General features: G+C 43.3%; 3 protein-coding genes and 1 non-coding gene across 5 annotated transcripts; all 4 read right to left on the bottom strand.

Annotated features, from left to right (window-relative positions):
• Positions 1–30: 30 nt before the first annotated feature.
• LOC117392728 (ribonucleoside-diphosphate reductase subunit M2) lies at positions 31–3771 on the bottom strand. The gene is made up of 10 exons (XM_033990859.2): positions 3555–3771; positions 3377–3445; positions 2616–2759; positions 2274–2390; positions 2038–2171; positions 1871–1965; positions 1639–1772; positions 1408–1512; positions 1015–1128; positions 31–586 (listed from the first exon to the last, which is right to left on the bottom strand). The coding sequence occupies exons 1-10, from the start codon at positions 3642–3644 to the stop codon at positions 434–436; spliced, it is 1155 nt and encodes a 384-aa protein (XP_033846750.1). The 5' UTR covers positions 3645–3771; the 3' UTR covers positions 31–433.
• On the bottom strand, positions 764–881 carry LOC117393307 (small nucleolar RNA SNORD94). Its single transcript, XR_004543146.1, has one exon. It is a non-coding gene; the product is annotated as a small nucleolar RNA SNORD94 (small nucleolar RNA).
• A 3137-nt stretch (positions 3772–6908) lies between the features above and the next one.
• LOC117392730 (gastrula zinc finger protein XlCGF52.1-like) lies at positions 6909–9369 on the bottom strand. Of its 2 annotated transcripts, XM_055232250.1 has the most exons (3): positions 9039–9369; positions 8439–8553; positions 6909–8353 (listed from the first exon to the last, which is right to left on the bottom strand). In XM_055232250.1, exons 1-3 carry the CDS (start codon positions 9265–9267, stop codon positions 7534–7536), a joined length of 1164 nt encoding a protein of 387 aa, XP_055088225.1. In that variant the 5' UTR covers positions 9268–9369; the 3' UTR covers positions 6909–7533. The 2 variants fall into 2 exon arrangements, with proteins under 2 accessions (XP_055088225.1, XP_055088226.1); XM_055232251.1 differs by having other exon boundaries at positions 6909–8553.
• Positions 9370–10764: 1395 nt separating this feature from the next.
• Positions 10765–19641, bottom strand: LOC117393171 (Krueppel-like factor 11). Its single transcript, XM_033991364.2, has 5 exons — positions 19353–19641; positions 15385–15585; positions 14215–15117; positions 13747–13963; positions 10765–13336 (listed from the first exon to the last, which is right to left on the bottom strand). The coding sequence occupies exons 2-5, from the start codon at positions 15556–15558 to the stop codon at positions 13089–13091; spliced, it is 1542 nt and encodes a 513-aa protein (XP_033847255.1). The 5' UTR covers positions 15559–15585; positions 19353–19641; the 3' UTR covers positions 10765–13088.
• Positions 19642–21642: the final 2001 nt, after the last annotated feature.

The following is a 21642-nucleotide window of genomic DNA, read 5'->3' on the forward strand; positions in this document are numbered from 1 at the left end:
AGCGCATTTAAAATGACATCCAAAGACCACAGGAAGTGCATTTACATTTTATTACAAACCAAAATTCTGTACAATAAAAACACTAAAATCATAAAATGTATACACAAAATGAGTCTCTACAGGAGGTCCAGACACCAGCTCACGGTCATACAACACAAACATCAGGCGCAGAAGGGGATGAGTCTTGCCCAAGGACACGCTGGCAGAAGGATACATCAGAACCACCGACCTCACAGGGATGCAGCCACCACAGGTGTAAGTGTTAATGGGTTTTTTTCCCCACAAAGATTTTCAGTGAACGGGAAAAGTCCAGTTCTTCAGAAAGTCGATATGAATTGTCTCAGAAAGTTTGAGGTTTTTGATTGGCTGCAGTGAGGTTAGACAAAGTACGCCGCCTGGCTGTCTGCGAGTCAGACAGACTGACCCTGGCTGCTCAGAAGTCTGCATCCAGTCTGAAGGTGTTGTCGCTGGTCCCGGACATGACGCCCATCCTCTGATACTCTCCCACTCTCTTCTCAAAGAAGTTGGTTTTTCCCTCCAGAGAGATGTTCTCCATAAAGTCAAACGGGTTCTCTGATCGGTACAACTGAAAAAAAACAAACAGTACTGTTACCCACTATAATTTATACAGTATACACACACACACACTTTATACTACATGCACCAAATACTACGCAGTACACACGGATACACATGAAAACAGGACTATAACCACACTTTGTACAATACTGCATATACATTATACTACATGTCTCCCCCTTCTGGTGCTCAGTGGTGCGTACTCCTCATCTGTGGCGTCAGTGACCCGAGTCTCTGAAACCACAGACTCAGCTCCCATAATCAGCTGAGGTCCGTACCCCTGCGCAGCTCATCACTGCACCAACACTACAGAAAATACTTCTACAGCAAATACAAGTATTACTATTGTTACTACGACTGAGGTCTGTACCCCTCTGCAGCTTACCAACGCACCTGACATACAAGTACTACAGTCCTCCCTAACCTCAGTCGTACCTTGCTGAAGCCGAGCTCGAGCAGAAGTCGGTCGGCCACAAACTCGATGTACTGCTTCATGAGCTCACAGTTCATCCCGATCAGCTTCACGGGCAGCGCTTCCGTCAGGAACTCCTGAGAATTACAACACAAGCTCAGAGCCCAGTCCAGAGTTTCCAGAAGAGCGTGAGGGTCGTCCGAGGGACGAGCTCATAGCAGTGATAGATTAAACAGTGTTACACCTGCATTTGTCTGTATGTGACTGGAATGTTATGTGTGACCTTGTGTGTTTTGTACTCCGATTTGACCTCCCAGTGGAAGAACCGGTGAAACAGGTTTACAGCACTGCTGTTCATTAACATGTGCAGTCTTATTCAAATAGTGATCTAAACCAACATTTAAAATGTATAGTACCTGTTCGATGGAGACAGCGTCCCTGATGATGCATTCCACGGTGGAGGAGCTGGGCTTGTTCTCCAGATGTTTGAACATGAGGCAGGCAAAGTCACAGTGAAGACCCTGGACACAGAGAGAGTCGACCAATCAGCTTTATACTACAGGATCAGCCAATCAGGATTCAGTGTCATACTACAGGGTTAACCAAGCAACAGGAGGGATTACGGTACACTGGTACAGTAAAAGTACCTCGTCGCGGCTGATAAGTTCGTTGGAGAAAGTCAGTCCGGGCATCAGGCCTCGTTTCTTCAGCCAGAAAATGGCGGCGAACGATCCAGAGAAGAAGATCCCCTCCACAGCAGCAAAGGCCACCACACGCTCCCCTGAATAGAGAGATTTAAACCAGGACTAAAGCACATGCTCCCCTAAACAGACAGGTCCAAACCGGGACCCACAGAGCTGGTGCAGTTCTGGGACCTACCGTAGGTGGCGTTCGTGTTGCCGATCCAGTTAATAGCCCAGTCGGCCTTCTTCTTGACGCAGGGCAGAGTCTCGATGGCGTTGAACAGGTACTCTCTGAGCAGAGGACACACAGGACAGTTAGACATCAGGGCACAGTGTTGGAGGTGGGGACGGGGGGGAACTCACCTCTCTTGAGAGTCCTTGATATAGGTGTCGATGAGCAGGCTGTACATCTCAGAGTGGATGTTCTCCATTGCGATCTGGAATCCATAGAAGCAGCGCGCCTCCGTTACCTGCACCTCTTGCATGAAGCGCTCCACCTGGATACAAGGAGCGGTTAGTCCTGGGACTGGACCGGGTGCATCATCACAGTCCTGCTCTGACAGTATAAAGTGTCTAAAGTGCACAGTGTGGGCACTGACCAGGTTCTCGTTGACGATGCCGTCGCTGGCGGCGAAAAAGGCCAAAACATGAGAAATGAAGAACCTCTCGTCGTCCTTCAGAGACTCCCAGTGCTGCAGGTCTTTGGACAGGTCCACCTGAAAAAGACCAGAACCTCACAAGATCAGGACTCAGGTCTGAGCTCAGGGGACTACAGAGACAGGACCCGTTTGGACCCAGAACTGGGTCAGGACCAAATGTGGGTCAACATTTCATCTCGGTCATGAATCTGATACCTTAAAAGGCAACGGCAGGAATAGTAGATGCAGTACTTAGATATAGTATTTAAAAATAGCAGTATGCAGTAGTAGTATTGGTAGTACCTCCTCTGCCGTCCAGAAGGAGGCCTCGGCCTTCTTGTACATGGTCCAAATGTCGTGGTATTGAATGGGGAAGATGACAAAGCGCCGTGGGTTCTCCTTCAGCAGAGGCTCCTCCTGAGACATAGACTTGTGCCCCGACTTTGGCTGAAACAGAACAGTTACTCTTAGAATGACGATACTTTTAGCAGAGGAACAAAATATGCATTTACTTCAATTCTATATAAATGACTAAATGGGCACTTTAGCATAAATAACATCCCATTTCCCTGATATTTAACTGAGATGGGAACAGTTAAATGTAAAGCTGATGCATGAACACTGGCTTTGTTCCATCTGAGAGGGACATCAGTGCTTTCTACTTTCTGAAAACAAAATATTCACAATGAACCAAATGTCTTATCTTAATTAGTGTCTCGTTAAGTTGATTCTTGTGGCCGTTTTAATGACCAAGTAAAGAGTCTAATCGTTTGTAGCTAAAGTAAAGACTCAACGTTCAACCAAAAGCTCTGGTTTGTTGTAAAATGGTTTAAATGTGATCACTGTGAATGATGCCGGTCGTATTTCACTGCGGATAAACCACAGATTCTGTCAGTAACTTTCCTCTGGTGATCAGCTGTTGGCGCCAGAAATGCTTCACTTTGGGCGCTACAGTTGCACAAACTCCGCCTTTTAGCGCAAATGAAACACTTTTCCTCCCAAAGTGCGGGTGTGGCGCAGAGATGGCTCACTCGGCCGGTTTAAGCCTCTTTTGCAGCGCTTACCGTGGAGTCAGAGAAGATTTTCCGAGCAGTTTTCGAAGCCAAGATTCGGGTGCTGTTCAGGCTGGGAGGCTGCAAGATTCAACACGAAACCGGGCTCAAAATCACATAGTGACTGATTTCTAAATTAACTATCCCACATTTACAGCTGCTTCCACTGAAACACAGGGCTTGTTCTTACCGTGTTCTCTTTGTCCAGGTTCAAGGAGCTCATTTTGCTGCTCACAGCGTTTTCATTCTTCACAGACAGAGGAGAGCGCGCGGACAGCATCTCTGCGGTTCAGTTAAAACGCCACGAAACAATAAATATAATAAATAAAAGTGGGAAATAAAAGCGGGAACTAAAAGCGCTAAAGTAAAGCTAAAGGAGCGGACAGAGGAGAAGACCAAGAGAGACTGAAGCGCCACTTGTCCGCTCGCTTTTTATTGAAATCTTGGCGCTGGAACGTAAAGCCAATCTCACGCAGCCAATCAGAGCTCACGTTTAGTGCGGGGCTTATGAAAGTGCGGAGGGAAACGGCTCAAAAACTAATAAGGGATATCTTAGAATCACTTTATTTTACAATAACATCAACAGATACGGCTCTGGCCGCATCGCACTCAAATGTCAAACGAAAAGACGCATTTATCTGGAGTTTTTAACAGAATATTGTGGTTCGTGGGGATTTAACTGGTAGAGGACAGACAGCCAATCAGAACTGACGTAAAGTACGTCACATCCGGGTTTGACAGCGGGAAATCCAAAGAAGAAAACGGCTGAGAAAAGTGTTACCAAACCAAAGAAACTTACAAACGCATCAAAACAGGCTCTTGCGGAACTCTCTGACTGACCACAGACGCAACACTAACACGCGAAGTCTTTTAAGTCGTTTAAAACCGTCATTAAACCTGTGCTTTTTAACATACAGCCTCTGACTATAGAAAAGTGTCACCTGACCTCCACAAACAGCGCAGTTTGTGGCCTGAGCTAAAGCCAAAGTTTGTAAAAATGTGCAAAAGGCGCACACTGAGAGCCTGTTCTGGTTCAGTCCTGTGTTAGCCCAAGCTGAGTCCTGGTTTGGAATTAGTTTAAATCTGGGCTTACTTGTTCCTGGTTTAGGCTCATTTAATTTCAACGTTATTTTGGTCTGAGTTCAGACCCTGTTCAGTCTGAAAATGAAAGTGCCACCACAGGCTCACTGTTACCTCTGGGAAGCACTGGGGGATTTCACATTCAAAAGAGGTGGAATGAAAAAGTATCAGAATAAAAATGTTATTTGTACATTTTACATCGTTAATACTCTTTCTGTAAGATAATTGTGATGAGGAAACAGCATTATAACATAGATAAAAAACTGAATTTTTAGGCGCAGTCAGGGGCTGGAGGGGGTCCGGTTCAGGAACAACAGGATCTCATCTCTGCTGTTTGCAGATGATGTTGTCCTGATGGCTTTATTGAGCCAGGACCCGCAGCAGACACTGGGGCGGTTTGCAGCCGAATGTGAAGTAGCTGGGATGAGAATCAACTCCTCCAAATCTGAGGCCATGGGTCTTGACCGGAAAAAGGAGGCTTGCCCTCTCCAGGTGGGTGGTGAGTCTCTGCCTCAAGTGGAGGAGTTCAAGTATCTCGGGGTCTTGTTCACAAGTGAGGGAAGGATGGAGCTTGAGTTTGACAGGCGGATGGTGCAGCGTCCGCAGTGATGCAGTTCATCAGACTGTTGTGGTCAAGAAGGAACTGAGTCGAAAGCAAAGCTCTCAATTTACCGGTCAATCTATGTTCCTTCCCTCACCTATGGTCATGAGCTCTGGGTAATGACCGAAAAGACAAGATCGCGGATACAAGCAGCCGAAATGAGTTTCCTCTGCAGGATGGCTGAGCACTCCATTTTCTTCCTCTTATCCAGGGCCGGGTCGCAGGAGCCTCAGTCTAAGCAGGGACTCCTAGACTTCCCTCACCCCAGACACGTTCTCCAGCTCCTCCAGTGGGATCCCAAGGCGTTCCCAGGCCAGCCAAGAGACATAGTCCCTCCAGCGTGTCCTGTCACTGACTGCACATGATTCACAGGTCTGCCCCTTTCACTTTCTATTGAAAAAACATGATTTTTCTCTTTGTAACTTTGGTCACATTTTGGTCTTAAAATGTTTCTCCTTCTTTCTCGAGGTGGCACTAGGTTCCACTAGCACAACAGGTTTGATTGACAGTGTTGCTAAGCACCCTCTTCCTGCCAAATCAGTGAGGGCGTTACCTTCAACAGACTCGCTCCAGATTGGCTCTTTGGTTGCTTGATTTGACTGGAGCCGAACGCTGTGGGTGACGTCACACTCACTTAGTCCACTTCTTTACACAGTCTGTGGACGACACAGAAGGGCTCACACTGGAGAGAGACCTTACAGCTGAACAGTTTGTGAGAGATGATTTAGCCAAAACAGTTCACTGAAAAGCCACATGAGAATTCACAGAGGAAAAAACATTCAGCTCTTCACTCTGTGAGAAAGCCTTTAAAGTGCCTATGACAGGTTGGACTACTCATTTTACTAAAACACACTTAAGATTTAAGATATTACTAAAAATAGTAAGTATTATTTAAAAAAAATCCCAATTAAGTACTTTTTTAGGTTTCATATATTACTTCCTGGTTGGAAGTTATGACCTCACAGTAGACAATTTCATAACTGTTACCTAGCAACCATGTTATACCATGGGCTAAAACTTTGCTACTGTACACAAAAATTATTATCTGACAAATAAAAAATATAAGAAAACACATCTATTTTATTGAAACAATGTTAATATATTGGAAAAAATGTGTTTCTTGTGTAAATTTTGCTGAACGTTTAGATAGGATTCTCCCTGTAGTTTGATGTCATTAATATATTTCTTTTTTTTTTAAATGCTTCTTGATTTGATTATTTACATTTACAACAGGTTTTAGCCACCAGATTAAACAACCAGTTTACCATATGAAACATAAATAAAGAAAGTTGAACGTCTCCTCTGTCAGTGTAAATAAACAAAAGGGAAATACATTTCATTTATGCTAGAGAATTGGATGATGTCAGTACTAGTGTTGTCAAAAGTATCGAAAATCAGATACTAATCATTACTAAAAGTGGTATCAAAACTAAAAACTTATTTGAACAGGATGCTTAAACAGTCCCATTGACAGGACAGAAATGAACCTTTCCTGAATATGTTTATAATGATGTTTTTTGAATATATGTTTCACAAGTATAAGACACATAGACTAGTATACACCCATGGACCACTATGAACCTACTGCACACTGAGGATTACACACATATAACACACATGGAATAGAACACAAAGTACAACATTTAATACGGAAAATCATGTTGTAATTGGATGATGTCTGGAGTCATGTTGCTCTATGGACAAGTTATATCCCTTATAACTATAACGTGTTATTATGGCTTAAAAACAAAACATTTGACTTTTATTTATTTACACTGATCGAGAAGACATTAAACTTTGTGCCAGTTTTTGTTTCATATGGATAGGCCCAGTAATTACAGCAAGATTAACCATAAACAAGGTCAAAGGTCAACACATCTTTAATCCAACAGTTACACAGAGAACTCTACCTGAGAGTTTAGACCTGTTCCAGTAGAATAAATCAGTTCAGGCTAAAAACAGCTGTTAACATCATGACATCACAAGGTGGGAACAGAACATTTTGAGCTTTGGAGATGTAGACAGACTAATAATAAGGTGTTACTCAAACATGTGTGAACGAAACAAAACACAACTCCAGGTCTGTTTTTGAAAAGGTAAGAGCATTATAACATGGCTTAAAGCTCATGAGAGTCAATGTTGTGTAATATAGGATTTTTAAAAACAAAAGTATTATTCTGCATTGATGCGGACAGTTTATTTTTATCTTGAGCGATGGACATTATTACATCAAACATAAGCACACACAAATTAGGAAACTGTTATAATGGAGGTGGGTTCATAAGTTTACAGAATTGTGCTTTTCTGTCGTATTCTCTTGGCACAGACTCAAAATAAAAAAATAATAAATCTGTTTAAAAAGGCATTAAAAATGTCTACTTCTGGATTAATACACTTTTACACTTGATAATTAGCTTTGTGGCAGTTTTTGTTTCATGCGGATAGGTCCAGTAATTACAGAGATATTAACTGTAAACCAGGTCACACATCAGTCCTGCTCTGTAAAGCTGAACAGTTTCTCATTGGCATGAGTTCTTGTATGAGCCTTTTCACTTGAATGAGTTTTTCCATGGACTCTGAGGATTCTCTTACTGGCAAATGTTTTACGGCAGACTGAACAGCTGAATGGTCTCTCTTCTGAGTGAGTCGTGATGTGTCTCGTGAGATTGGAGCTCTCCGCAAAGCCTTTGTTACAGACTGGACAGTTGAAGGGTCTCTCTCCCGTGTGAACTCTTCTGTGTGACACTAGTGTCGTCCTGTGGGAGAATGTTTTCATACACACTGAACAGCTGTAGGGTTTTTCACCTGTGTGCGTTCTCATATGTGTGTGCAGCCCTCCTTTCAGAGCAAAGCCCTTATTACAGACTGTACAGCTGTAAGGCCTCTCCCCTGTGTGAGTCCTAATGTGTGACGTAAGGTGTGTCTTTTGAGTAAATGTTTTCTCACACACTGAACAGCTGAATGGTTTCTCTCCTGAGTGTATTTTCATATGTGATCGTACATTTATCTTTTGGGCAAATGTTTTTTCACAGACTGGACAGCTGTAAGGTCTCTCTCCAGTATGAACTCTAATGTGTCTCTCTAAAAACAGTCGATGCCCAAAACTCTTGGTACAAAAGGGACACTGGTGTTTGTCATTTTCAGTCCTTACAGCTGTTCCTGAGATGTCTCCAGTGTCCACAGCAGTTGTGGTCCCTGCACTGATGTCTCCTCTCTGTGTCTCCTCTTCGTTGGGCTCAGTTTGTCTTTGTTGAAGCAATGAGGACTCTTCTGTCTTCACACACACAATGCTGGACTCGGGGACAGGCCTGTAAAATCATGCACAGATGTGGAGTCAGTGAAATGTGCAGTGTGAGTGACACAGTATTCGATGAGTTTAAATGGTGGAGCTACACTGGCTGCTGCTCTTCCTCCTGTTTGACCCTTGGCTCCTCTGGCTCCTCTTTCACTTGTGGAGTCTCTGGGGATTCCTGCTTCAGACCAGGACTCAGCCAGGGCATCTGGTCACCTGCAGGAGAGTGTGGGAATGAGGAGCCAGTGTTTTTCAATAATACAGCAGATTATAATGGCCCTCAGAATCTAAATTACCTGGACTATACATTGCAATAACAAAATTAGACTTGGTTACTTATTGTATTATCATAAACTTATGAAAAGACGAAAGAAATTATGCTTAAACATTAAATATAAGCAATAAAATACATATATAGTGAAATTATTCAAATAAAAATAATTTGTGCCACCAGAATCTTAACCAAATCTATGGGAGACACTGGGAGCTGTGTTTGACCTTGTACTTGCTGCTGTTCAGAGAGTACAAAGCTCTTCTTAAAATTCACATGTTCTAAATAATGAGTCTTTTCTTTTGTCCGTGATAAAGTAAATATGATCAGTCCGAGTCACAACTCGACAGGAGACAGCCGTAGCTCCATTAGCAGCTAAACAAAGGTGCGACACACACCTGTGCACGAACTGGCCACGAAAAAGTCCTACCTGGATTTAAAGCTGCACTGTGGAACCTATCTGGTGCTGGCTTCACGAGCTGCTTGTCCCGGTCTGCGGTCTGCAGCGGGCCTCTCAGGCTCCTCTGGTTCTCCTCTTTGGAGCGGCGCAGTTCCTCCTCATACTCCGCTATCGTCCTCTCAAACAGCGCAAAGATCTCCTCCGCAGCCGCAGTCAGCCGCTCCTGCACTAGAGCTCTCAGTGTGCGCCTTTTGCACATTTTTACAAACTAGTTTTGACCCAGACCTCACTCAAATGATAAGTAGGTTCCCCCGACTTCCGGGTGTGAGCATGCGCATGCGCCCACAATATTCACGTGACTTCAGTTTAATGCAGTTTTTTCCGCGTGTTTTTCACAGATACATTACTTAAAGGTCTGAGGGAGCAAAGAAGTGCTCATGAATGTGCAATACGATCATAAAGTAAAGCTCTTTTTAATTTTTTACACCTTTTCACTGTAAAATGTGATGTTTGAGTTTTCCACGTATGTAGAAAAACCTGCTGTTCCCCTGTTGTCCACATGGTGTCTCTGCAGACCGCCTTGTCTATGGCACGAGCCACGAAAGTTTGTCCTGTTTTAGTCATGGTTTAATCCTGCTTTAAACCTGGTTTAGCCCCGATTTAGTTTCTGTTTTAATCCCGTTTTAGTCTTGGTACAGTCCTGCTTTAGGCCTTCTTCAGTCCCGGTTCAGTCCTGTTTCAGTCCTGTTTCAGTCTTGTTTCAGTCCTGTTTCAGTACCGGTTCAGTCCTGTTTCAGTCCTGTTTCAGTCTTGTTTCAGTCCTGTTTCAGTACCGGTTCAGTCCTGTTTCAGTCTTGTTTCAGTCCTGTTTCAGTCCTGTTTCAGTACCGGTTGAGTCCTGTTTCAGTCCTGTTTCAATCTCGGTTCAGTCCTGTTTCTGTCCCGGTTCAGTCCTGTTTCAATCCCGGTTCAGTCCCGGTTCAGTCCTGTTTCAGTCCTGTTTCAGTCCCGTTTCAGTCCCAGTTCAGTCCTGTTTCAGTCCGGGCTTGGTCTGAATGTCGGTCAGTGTGGCAGAACATTGAGGGTTGTGGCGTCACAGAATCCGAGGCTATGATTGGTCACGCCCACCGGGAGTTGCTCTGTGATTGGCAGAGCGCTGTTACCGGGCGCCGCGGGCAGAGAGGCCGGGGCATGGAGCGCACAGAGCGGCTTGTGTAACCGCGTAGAGCCGCAGAGACTTCCAGAGACCTGTCGCGGCTTTACTTAAGAGTTAACCCGATTTGAGAGACGTGTTTACGGCCTTACACCGCAGAATGTGACCCATATTCAAGAGAGGAAGAACCAGAGCGCTCGGGACTGAACCAGGACTGAACCAGGACCTCAATCAGGACCTAAACTAGCACTAAGCCAGGACTGAACCAGCACTGAAACAGAATTGAACTAGAACTAAACCAGGTTTCTGTTGCTTATGAAACATCACAGGACAGTAAAGAGGGTTAAACTTGGCTCTGCCACAGAACTAGGACAAAAGTGTGACATCCAAGTCTGAATTTAAATCTGGTTTGGACCTGGTATATTGGGAGAGCCATTCTTAAGTGCATCATAGACCCAGTCATTTTATTTTTGTGTCCAGTTGTTGTTCAAAACACAACTCCAGGTCTGTTTGTGAAGAGGAAACAGCATTATAACTTAGAGTAAATAATATGGACTCTTTTAAGTTGTACATACTCATAGTAAATAACCACAACACATTTTAACTTTATATTTTATTTGTAAAAAGAGCCTTAATCTTAACTGACGTTTACAGGCAAATGTTCTGAAATGCTTTATTACCATATTATAAGATGATAAACATTTAATATCATGAGGTATTTTCATGTCCTGGCTACACTATGGGCCAATGGAAAAAAAAAACAGCTCAACAAATGCTCTCTGTTTTTAAATAGTCATAATTACAATAGGTAGTCTCACAGTGAGGAATACGACCATAATGCGGTACACTTAACATTCAAATAGATACATCTATATACAAATATTTACACAAAACAGACCAACAGAAATGAACAATATTAATAAAAGCTTTGGCAAAACTTAAAAAAGAGTGCATACGTTTCTAACCTGTACAAAATGGAGTAAACATGATTTTTTTTTTATTATACAGAAAAGTACAAAAACAGCGGAAATATCTGTTGTTTATTTAAAAAATCCAGTGCATTGTCAGGTATGTGTGTTGTAGTTTTAGTAGTAGCAGCCATGTTGTCTCCTTCCTCCTCAGAGTAACAGAAAAATGCTTGTGGCAAAAATAACAAGATCCTGAGTTGAGCGGAAAGAGGCTGCGACTGCGTTTAGATAATAATAATGAAATTTGAATTATGATAGAGCCATATTTGCACTTGTAGACTAAAGAAACTTTTCAACTTCAATTAAAGGTCCTATATGACACTATTTTCTAATCTATGTTCTAATGTAGTTTCCTCGTCACAAACAGACCTGGAGTTGTGTTTTGTTTCATCCACACATTTAACACACAAACCCTGCAGATTTAGGCTGAGTTCTGTCATGTGGTAATACAGGAAGTGCTCCACTGTTTTTGAGGAGGTAACAGCATTAAAACAAGGCTTATAAGAGTTCATTTTGTGTAATATAGGACCTTTAACAATAAAGGATGGTTTATTGTGCTAGTTTGAGGCTTTGATGTGTGTAAACAAAAATATATACCAACACTAAACCAGGACTAGTTTTGTGAAAATACAGGTTGCATTCACGTTCTATGATAATGTCATAGTTTCAGATGGAGGGTGGAGTCTATATAATTTTATGGACAAGTCACTGTTTTTAAAAGAAATGTCCAAGCGTCTGACCCACAAATGTTAAACCTCCTCATTAGTTTGGGATCAGCTACACAAACTTGCCAGTTGAAAGGACTTCAAGCTATAAGATTAATATGACTACAATCATGTCTTTGGGGTTGAAAAATGGCACCACTTTCTGAAGCTATTGTGAAAAAAGTTAGCATTTCGCTCATGGTCACAGAGAAGATGTTGATCTTTGTTTCAGTTTTTGTTTCATGTGGATAGGTCCAAAGATTACAGAGATATTAACCATGAACAAGGTCAACACATCTGTATCTGACAGTTACACAGAGACTCCACCTGAGAATTCTGACCTGTGTCAGTTCAGGTTAAAGTAGAAGGATTCTGAATGTGGGAACGCAGAGCATTTGTTCTAAAAGTGCATTAGATCCTCTTTGCTCCTCTCTCCTGGACTAAAACGTTTCTGTAAATGTTTTTTTCACATCTTAAATGCAGTCGCAGCCTCACGGTTCCTCTGTTGTGTTGTAAGAAAAGGCTGAACTGGCTGGAAACCGTCCTGAGTGCTCGGGACTCGCTAAATCCCAGGCGCTACGCTCGAGGGTTAAAGGTCATAGTTTAACCGTAAGTTACAATATTGTGTCCCCATTTTCCAAAGTCCAATCTCTCTGCACTGCACTGCGTAACTTTTCTGATTGAGCGTTACCAGCTTATGTCAATGGAAATGTTATATATTTGCCTGGAAATTTTAACAGTATGGCATTAAACTGATCCAATTTCCTTTATTCAATTGCACATGTTTTTATTGCCCATATATACCTTTAAAAAATATGCAAACGGGGTCGCCTCTCCACCGATCTGAACTATAACTTAGCTGTATGGCATCACATGTTCATCTTCATGGAGATGGATATACCATACTGTGGAACACTGCAGATAAAGTGTCAACATCCCCATGGAGATGAGCAAGTGGCCAACCCTCCATCAGAAAAGTTACGCAATGCCCATTTAATTTCTAAGGTGCAATATTAAACATTATATTATTATTTTATACAGGGGCTAAGAGTTGTTTTCTATCCATGGGTTTCAGACTGAAAGTTAGGACCGTCGCCATAGCAATGAGCAATCGAAAACAAAATATTCTATCTTCTGAACAGTCACCTGTACTCAAAATGGCACCTATAACTGAAACTGAAACCCACGGATACAGTCTTTCCTATGCGACTCGAGCGGAATGCCCGGACTTCAGAGTGGTCCCGGAGCGTTAGATTCAGTTGGTCTTTGTGAGGCCAGCACGCTGTGATTGGCCAATGGCGCCGGTTGCCCATGATGATCGCTTGGCGGTCATGTGGCGGCGTGCGTGCTTGGTCAGGTGATCACTGCGCATGAAGCGGCGCTCGCACACAGAGCAGGCGAACTTTTTCTCTCCTGTGTGAGTGCGACGATGGCGCGACAGTTCATCCGAGCGAGCAAACTTCTTATCACAGCCCTCCCACGCACAGCTGAACGGCTTCTCCCCTAAAGACAAAGAACAGAGGGTTAGATACATCAGGACTAAAAACGGGACTAATAAAACTGCACAAAATCAAGACTGAGCCAGAACTAAACTAGGAATAAACCAGGACGAAACCAAGACTAAAGCAGGACCTACACCAGAACTGAGCCAGGACTACACAAGGGCTAAACCAAGGTTTAGTCCTGGTTTAGTCTCTGGTGTAGTCCTGGTTAAGGCAGAACTAAACCAGGACCTACACCAGGACTCAAGCAGGACTAAACCAATTCACAACTGGGCCAAGACTAAACCGGGGATGAACCAGGATTATCCAGGACCAGGCCAGAACTAGACCAAAACTAGACCAGGACTAGACCAGGACTACAACAGGACTAAATTAGGATTACGCCAGGGCTAAACCAGGCCTAGACCTCACCTGTGTGCGTCCTCAGATGTGCTTTCAGGTGTGAGCTCTTGAAGTAGGTTTTCTTGCAGCCAGGGAAGGAGCACACGTAGTTCCGTCGCCGCGAGAACTCCACCGCTGGCGTTACCGTGGAGATGCCATTTCCTGGGCCCGTTCCCGTGGCGACGTACACCGGTGCCGGAGCCAGTGGGAGGAGCTTGGTTACTACCGCATTTCCCCGAGAGCCAACCTGTTCAAAGAAAATATAAGGACTGAACCAGGGACTGAACAAGGGACTGAAGCGGGACTGAAGCGGGACTGAAGCAGGACTGAAGCAGGACTGAAGCAGGACTGAAGCAGGACTGAACAAGGGACTGAACAAGGGACTGAACAAGGGACTGAAGCGGGACTGAACCAGGGACTGAACCAGGGTCAGACCAAAACTAAACCATTAACTAAACCAGGACTAAACCAGGGAATGAACCAGGATTATAAGCCCACCTGTGTTTGGGGCACGACCAGCATCACGGCTCCCTGAGGCACTCCAGAGCTGACCAGGATCTGCTTCGGTGACCCTTGAACTATGGCCGAGATGACTCCTGACCTCCCACTGACCGGAATGACTTGGCACAGCAGAGGAGAGGGTGGGGCTGTCGTAGGGGGTGGGACTACATGAGGGGGCAGGGCTGGGGAGCACGATACCGGCTCTGCAGTTGGGCATTCGGCCGTGTGGGAGGCAGAGTCTGTGGGAAGTGCACTGTTGTTGTTGTTGTCGGGAGCGTTATTTGGCAGACTGGAGGAGACTGGGGCAACAATGGGAGCACTATTTGGCAAAGTGCTGGAGCTAGGAAGAGACTGCAGAACGTTCTGGAACAGGACTGGAGCGTTCGGCGCCGGATTTGTAGCCGCACTCTGCACACTGGGAGTGCTATTCAGCTGACTCGTAGTACTGCTTTCAATTAGAGCTTCCATGGACAAGATCGGAGCAGAATTTTGCAAGATGGCGGCTGGTTGGGGTATGGTGGGAGCGCTTAGTTGCAGCGTTGGGGGCTCAGGGGTTAAAATGGGTGCATCTTGCGTACTGGGGGTATGGTTTTCTTGTGGTTCAGGAGTGACGTTTGGAGCACTTTGTGGCAGCAGAGTGGGCGGAGTTATCAGGACATTGGAGCTTTCCAGAACGTTTTTCGGCAGGAAATTTGTGTCGGCTGTGTGACGGATCACGCTGGTTGCCATGGCGCGACTCAGAGTGGGAGGGGCCACGTCTGCGTAAACAGGAAGTGAGCAGGAAGTGGTGGTTTCTGTGGTGAAGAGTGGGCGGGGCAGCAGGGGTTTAGGGGGAGAGCAGGTGAGAACAGGTGTGGTTGAAGTCTCAGCGAAGCTCGGACTGTGAGGAGGAGTCATGCACTGAAGAGAAAGAGAAAAAAGAGTCAGGACTAAATGAGGACTAAACCAGGGCTAAAGCAGAACTGAAGCAGGACTGAACCAGGACTAAACCAGAACAATGAATGGGATTAAACCCAAGACTGACCCAAGGACTACAGGACTAAACCAGGCACTTTAAATAAGTACTGAACCAGGACAAAACTAAGGATTAAAACAGAGCCTAAACCAGGGCTGAACCAGAGCCTACACCAGGGACTAATCCTGGTCTAAACTTGTCAAGAGTTGTACCAGGGAGGAGAGGGCCACCAGGTCGCGGTGTTCGCCGCTTGGCTCCAGGTGGAGTGAGTCGCACGAGTCACATGTCGGGGTCAGGGGGCGGAGCTTATGTGAACTTTGACCCCAGGAGCTCATGCTGACCAGGACCTCGGCCGCCTCCAGGTCAGGGTACGGCCTCCAGTCCATGTCTAGACCTTAAAGACCTGGTCCAACCTGCGAAGAGAGAGAGGGGTCACACAGGTTCAACTTAAATGGAAAATTACATACATTTTGTTACATTTTATTGTTTAGTGAAAAGTCACTTTTTTAACTTTATTATAATTTAATGATAAAACATGTGACCTTTTTGGAGGTGGCACTTCACCAGCATGATTCCATGGAAACAGAAAGTTAAAACCATACTTCATAACATTCCCCATGGACAGACGAGTTTAATGCCAAACTGTGGAATATTATAACCAAAGGAACAACATCTCCATTGAAACAAGTAGGAAGAGGCCCTCCTCCAGGCCAAACAAGAGTATGTGCAATAAAAACAGAAAAAAAAAAAAAAAAAAAAAAAAGACATGCTTTTCTTTGACTATTTTTTGGCAAAAGAGTTACATATTATGGATGTTATTCTATGGATATTATTGGATATCACCAAAAAAAAAAAAAAAGCATTTTTGGACCATCCTACAATCCCACAATCAGAGACAAGACTTGGGAAGTGTCTTGCCCAAGGACATAACAACAGCACAGCTGATATCTGGGATTGAACCATCAAACCTCTGGTTAGAGAGCAAATGTTTCAACCAGCTGAACTAATCACTTTAGATTAAACCAGGCCAAAAATCAGGTCTAGACTAGGATTTAACCAGGACTAAACTGAGACTAGAGCTAAATGTGGCCTTAGTGTATTCATGACTGTACAGAACAACAGAACAGAGAATCTTTTATAAAACATCTACAGACATAATGATAATAATAATAAGACACTGCTCTCAAAGATTCAGGTTTAGTGTTGATCAATTGTGAAAGAAAATGTCGAATTGAAGTGAAAATCTGTGAAACGTGTTTGACTCTTGGGCAGTGAACGCTGCGGAAACAGATGATGTCATCGTGCTCTCATTGGTCCAAGAGCAAAAAAATAAAAACACACGGAGGCAGCTGAGGATTCACAAAGAGACTGGACCAGACCAAGGACTAAACCGGGACTAAACCAGGACTAAATCAGGACTGGACCAGGACTAAAGCAGGACTAAATCAGCCTGAACTATACCAGGATTACACTAAGGACTAAATCAGGACCTGACCAAAGACTAAACCAGGACTAAACTGGAACCAGACCAAGGATTAAACTGAGATTAAACTGTGACAAAACTGGGACTAAACAAGGACTAAACCTGAACTATACAACTACTAATCCAGGACTAAACCAGGAATAAACCAGGACTAAACCAGGACTAAACCAGGACTATACCAGGACTATACCAGGACTATACCAGGACTAAACTAAGGACTAAATCAGGACCTGACCGGGACTGGACCAGGACTAGCTCAGGACTAAGCAAGGGACCAAACCAGGACTAGACCAGGGACTAAACCAAACCATGACTAAAAATGATTTAACAAGGATTAAAAAACAGTACTGGACCAGCATGACCAGTCATGCTTTGCACAAACAGGGTTGTTACAATAATCAATAAAGATCTGAATACTAGTTATGTGAATAAACTATTTGTCTTTTTTGGCAATAATAATAGTTTTCGCATAAATCTCTCTCTAGAGGCCTTCAGCAAGCATATTTGTATCTTTATCTACTTAAAATGGATTTAAAACATCTCAAGTTACAGCAAATAACCGGCCTTCTCTTCGAAAATCATTGCTAACTAGTCAACAATAATTATTAGTTGAAGACCTATTTCTCAAACTAGGAGATGATTTTTGCAATCTGTTGAAATGTGGGTGCCATATTTGGGACCCTGGTGCTTAGACCCTGGTGTTGAGTCCTGGTTGAGTCCTGGTTGAGTCCTGGGTCTGAGCCGGCTGCTCTCTTCATTCAGAGGTGCAACAGTGAAGCTCTATGCAGGGAACACGGTGTACTTCACTATAGGCTTACACTATAGACTGCTGGAGGACTCAACCAGGACTCAAAAACGACTCAAACTTGACTACACAATAGTCAACTTTTCAATAGAAAAAAAAGAAAAGAAACAAAAATAGACAGACAAGAGTAGACCACTAAACCAGGACTCCAGACCAGGACTCCAAACCAGGAGTAGACCAGAAGTAGACTAGGAGTAGACTAGGAGTAGACTAGGGGTAGACCAAGAGTAGGCCAGGAGTACACCAAAAGTAGACCAGAAGTAGACTAGGGGTAGACCAGGAGTAGACTAGGAGCAGAACAGGGGCAGACCAGGAGTAGACCAGGAGTAGACCAGGAGTAGACCATAAATTACTTGTAGTCTACAGTAACTGATTATATTTCTAGTATCAAACTCCAAGTTGCAGATTCTATTGTTGCCTCGACTCCAACCTGTTGAATTTTTGGCGCGAAGAAAAAAAACGTTTTTCAATTGAGATAAACCAAGGACAAAGCTTTTCCAATGCGTCCCTCTGAGCATGACAACACACCACAACAGATCTGAGAACTAAACCAGGTCTAAAGCTAGGACTAAACCACGATTTTAAAAAAAATTGGAAAAGTTTTTGTTTCTCCTCTAATTGGTTTTAATGTTGTGAGTAAAATGAGGACTAAACCAGGACTAGACCCAGCTCTTTTGTCTGGTCTCCTTAAATCTTCCCTCTTCACTTCCTACTCCATTTCTTATTTTAGATGTTTGCTCAAACACTTGCAGTGTCCTCATCTGTCCTACACCATTCTGCTATCCCTCCGTTTTTATCCACATATGACACTGTAGCCTTATTGTCCTTATGTCAAATTCCTCAGTAAACCACATTTTCTTCTCAGTAATTCCTCTTTTTTTTCCATTTTTGATCCCAACTCCGTGCATGTGCCCACTCATCAAATTCCAGACTTTCGCATTATCATCTTTTGTTAACTTTGCTTCCTTCCTTCCTTCCTAACTTGTGTCCTTGAATCCTCCCTCCTTACTTTGCATATTTCTATTATCAATCAAATTCACTTTGTAGTACAGTCTTGTCTTCAAAAATCCTAACACCACAATCTTCATGATTGTCCAAGAATGCACCTAACCCTCCCTCCCTCTTTGCACCCTTAACTAATCTCTCTCCTTCTTGTCTCCTTTGTTTTCTTAGACTACAAAACACTAGGATCCTCCCTCGTTTCCTAGCTCCCTTATTAGTTTAATTATCACTCTTTACAGTACAGTTTCCCAAGTCTTCTATTCACTTGAACAATACCACCCCTGAAGAAGAACATTTTCTGACAACAAAACTCAAAATTTCAATTTTAGTTTTGTAAAGTCAAAGCAAATCAAACCACATTTGACCCAGCTGTCACTGTTGTTGTGCTATTTTCATCTTTGTCTTCCCTTAAATGGTCCACACATGTATCAAATATAACGCATTTTATGCACAATTATCACTCAGCGTAGCCCACATTGCGCTACAATGTTTTTAAAGTTGTTTTAAGATGTTAAGTCTGTCTATTCTATTTCATCAGACACTAAATCAAAGCCCAAAACCTGCCTCACTTACCTCGTCTGCTCGTTTTATAAAGTTAGTTTTGTTGTGTTAATTAAATGTGATTAGCAGCTCTTAAGGTCGTTTGCATGTCCACATTGTCCCAGATTGTCCAGCGCAGAATGAGCGCAGACTCCGCTCACTGCAGTCATTAGAGCGACTGTACGGAGCCAAACCAGAGCGTGTCCTCATATAAACCTCCCCAAAATTATTTAAATAACTACGGCACACAGCGGCGGAGGGAGCGCTGCAAACAAGCACAAACACCGGGGAAAGTTGCTCAGAAACGCCGGAACAGGTGCTTTTAGGATGGGAAGGAAGCGCAGACTGACCTGGCAGGAGGGGTCCAAGTCTGGAGTCCGTGGGAAGAGTGCTCTCCTCGGGGTAAACCCAGGTGAAACTGTGGGAAACTGAGGTGGAGGTGGACCGGGACGAGCGCGGGCCGGGCTGGAGGCTTCAGCGGCCACAAAGCGAATCCAAACCCACGTGAAAGCTTCGGGAGGCGGCTGTGCGGACCCGTTCCCTGCCCCCGTTTCAGCTGAGAGCTCCGACACGGAAAATTAAAAAAAATAATCAGAAAAACGAAGGGAAACAAAATTCACAGCGAGTCTGGCGGGTGGTAACAACCAGCCAATCCGCGGTATAGGTGTAGCGGGGCCCGGCCAATCAGCGGCGCGGAGCTGCGTGATCAGTACGTGGGCGCGCTGTGATTGGCCGAGGCGGGGTGCGTGGCTGCGGAGGGGCGGGCTCGGGAGTCAGCGGTGTCAGAGTAAACCCGGTGAACCCGACACAGTGCACTCGAACTGGGGGAAAGGTTGGGGGGGAAGGCCGGGCGGCGACTGCGGAGCTCCGGAGAAAGGCGAAAAATACAGGGAAAAAGTCCCGAAAAGAGGGGCAAACTGCACGGTTACTGCGAAAAGAGTCCTGGAAAACACCACGTTCACACAGTAACAAAGAATGAGCCGTTAGGAGTCAAAACAGACGTTAGGCTAGCAACAACCGTTTCAAAACTTATAGAAATATCGTACAAACTGCATCAAAACATGACAAAAAACTATATTATAATTAAATATATATTACATTTTATATACTAGGAGGAGACGATAAAGGTCAGAAAATAATAAAAGCTAATTTTTCCTATTTATAGACATATACCTTGTGTTAGCAGATAGGACGCTAGCGCAAAGCCATCAGTGCATCTTGGCTAATAACCAATACAATAGCTAATATACATAACTATAACTAAATACATCATTTTACATATTATATTTTCAGGAAAACGTGATCCCAGTGATACAAAACGTGTTATGTTTGAGAAAGTTATCAGATCACCAAAATACCCTAGCAACAAAGAATTTTCCAGGACTAGAAGTGAAAACAGATAAACATTTTTTTAAACATGGTTAAACTAACACACACAATAGACATAACTGAATTATAATGCGCCATTTTATTTAATTAGGCACAAATTTTGCTAAGAGAGCACATATAAAAGCAAAAATAACAGTCATAACATGATTAGAACTTGTCTAATAACCAGTTTATAACTACACATTAAAACCACAAAACGATAAATGCGTGTCGTTAAAATGTAATGCGCATTCTGGTTCATGTTTATCTTTATAATGCTGATGTATTGTGCTTCTTTGTTTCAGTGAATGCCAGGAAAACAAGTCAATATCCTGCACAGGATTTATGTGAATACACTAGGACACAGATGAGTGTGAGACAGGCCACTGCAGAGGGAGAAAAAAGGAAAAAACAGCAGACACAATCATTGAACAACAGTGTCTGGAGCAGGACTGCAGCCTGGACAGTAAATGCTGCCCACTTTAATGTTTACTACGCCCTGACTATAGGACACTCCAGTTACTCTGCATAGGCCAATTTAGCAGTAATTTTAGTTGAAATATTCAAATTGTTATTCTGTAAAACACGTGAAACAGTGGCTATGTTTACATGCACCCACATGAGTATTATTTGATTTCTGGACCTTTGAGATTATATAAAGAAGACCTATTGTGCTTGTGTCTGCTCTATAGTTATAATCTATGACACGCATGGATCAATATGTTATAATTTAGACATATTAAATTGCAATATTCATCTAAAATGACTTAATAAAAGAAACAAGGGGTTTATCGCCAGTAAGGCGTCTTGAAAATAAGCCATTAAAGACTACTCAAACATGCACAAATGACCCTAAATATAATTTGCTTAATTTGATTTTGCAGAATAGGTCTGCTTTAAATAACATAATAACCACAAAATCAAGAGTGAGTAATCTGGGGGATCCATTATCAGGTTGAATTCCTCATGTTAGATTGTGCTGATTACATCATTTTAATAACCTCAACATATAGTTATAATCAGATTTTGAGTTTGAATGGAAGTGCTGCCAGTGTAGAATGTGTACTTAGCCTATTAATTGATAGAATGGATCAATAACTTGGATGTAGCACTGTCAGTAGTGAAAGATCTTTTCATGATTTCATGCAATGCAATGACATGATTATTGGACAGTTGTTTTGTGTTAAAAACCCATTTACAATTTGGTGATTAAAATGTGGTAGATGGCCATGTGTGGACTCTACTGTGCAACATTTTGGAGCCAATCCAACC

Source organism: Periophthalmus magnuspinnatus, chromosome 24 (assembly GCF_009829125.3).
Source record: "Periophthalmus magnuspinnatus isolate fPerMag1 chromosome 24, fPerMag1.2.pri, whole genome shotgun sequence".
Classification (NCBI taxonomy): Eukaryota; Metazoa; Chordata; class Actinopteri; order Gobiiformes; family Gobiidae; genus Periophthalmus; species Periophthalmus magnuspinnatus.

Excerpts from the sequence above, each read along its gene's own strand:
- LOC117392728 (XM_033990859.2), bottom strand. The coding sequence starts at position 3,644 with ATGCTGTCCGCGCGCTCTCCTCTGTCTGTGAAGAATGAAAACGCTGTG. Across the intron at positions 1,966-2,037 it reads ATCAAGGACTCTCAAGAGAG|AGAGTACCTGTTCAACGCCA; the intron begins GTGAGTTCCCCC and ends TCCTCTGCTCAG. Across the intron at positions 587-1,014 it reads TCGAGCTCGGCTTCAGCAAG|TTGTACCGATCAGAGAACCC; the intron begins GTACGACTGAGG and ends GTTTTTTTTCAG.
- LOC117393171 (XM_033991364.2), bottom strand. The coding sequence starts at position 15,558 with ATGGACTGGAGGCCGTACCCTGACCTGGAGGCGGCCGAGGTCCTGGTC. Across the intron at positions 15,118-15,384 it reads TGGTGGCCCTCTCCTCCCTG|TGCATGACTCCTCCTCACAG; the intron begins GTACAACTCTTG and ends CTTTCTCTTCAG. Across the intron at positions 13,964-14,214 it reads TGGTCGTGCCCCAAACACAG|GTTGGCTCTCGGGGAAATGC; the intron begins GTGGGCTTATAA and ends TTCTTTGAACAG.
- LOC117392730 (XM_055232250.1), bottom strand. The coding sequence starts at position 9,267 with ATGTGCAAAAGGCGCACACTGAGAGCTCTAGTGCAGGAGCGGCTGACT. Across the intron at positions 8,554-9,038 it reads CAGTGCAGCTTTAAATCCAG|GTGACCAGATGCCCTGGCTG; the intron begins GTAGGACTTTTT and ends ACTCTCCTGCAG. Across the intron at positions 8,354-8,438 it reads GAGGAAGAGCAGCAGCCAGT|GCCTGTCCCCGAGTCCAGCA; the intron begins GTAGCTCCACCA and ends ATGATTTTACAG.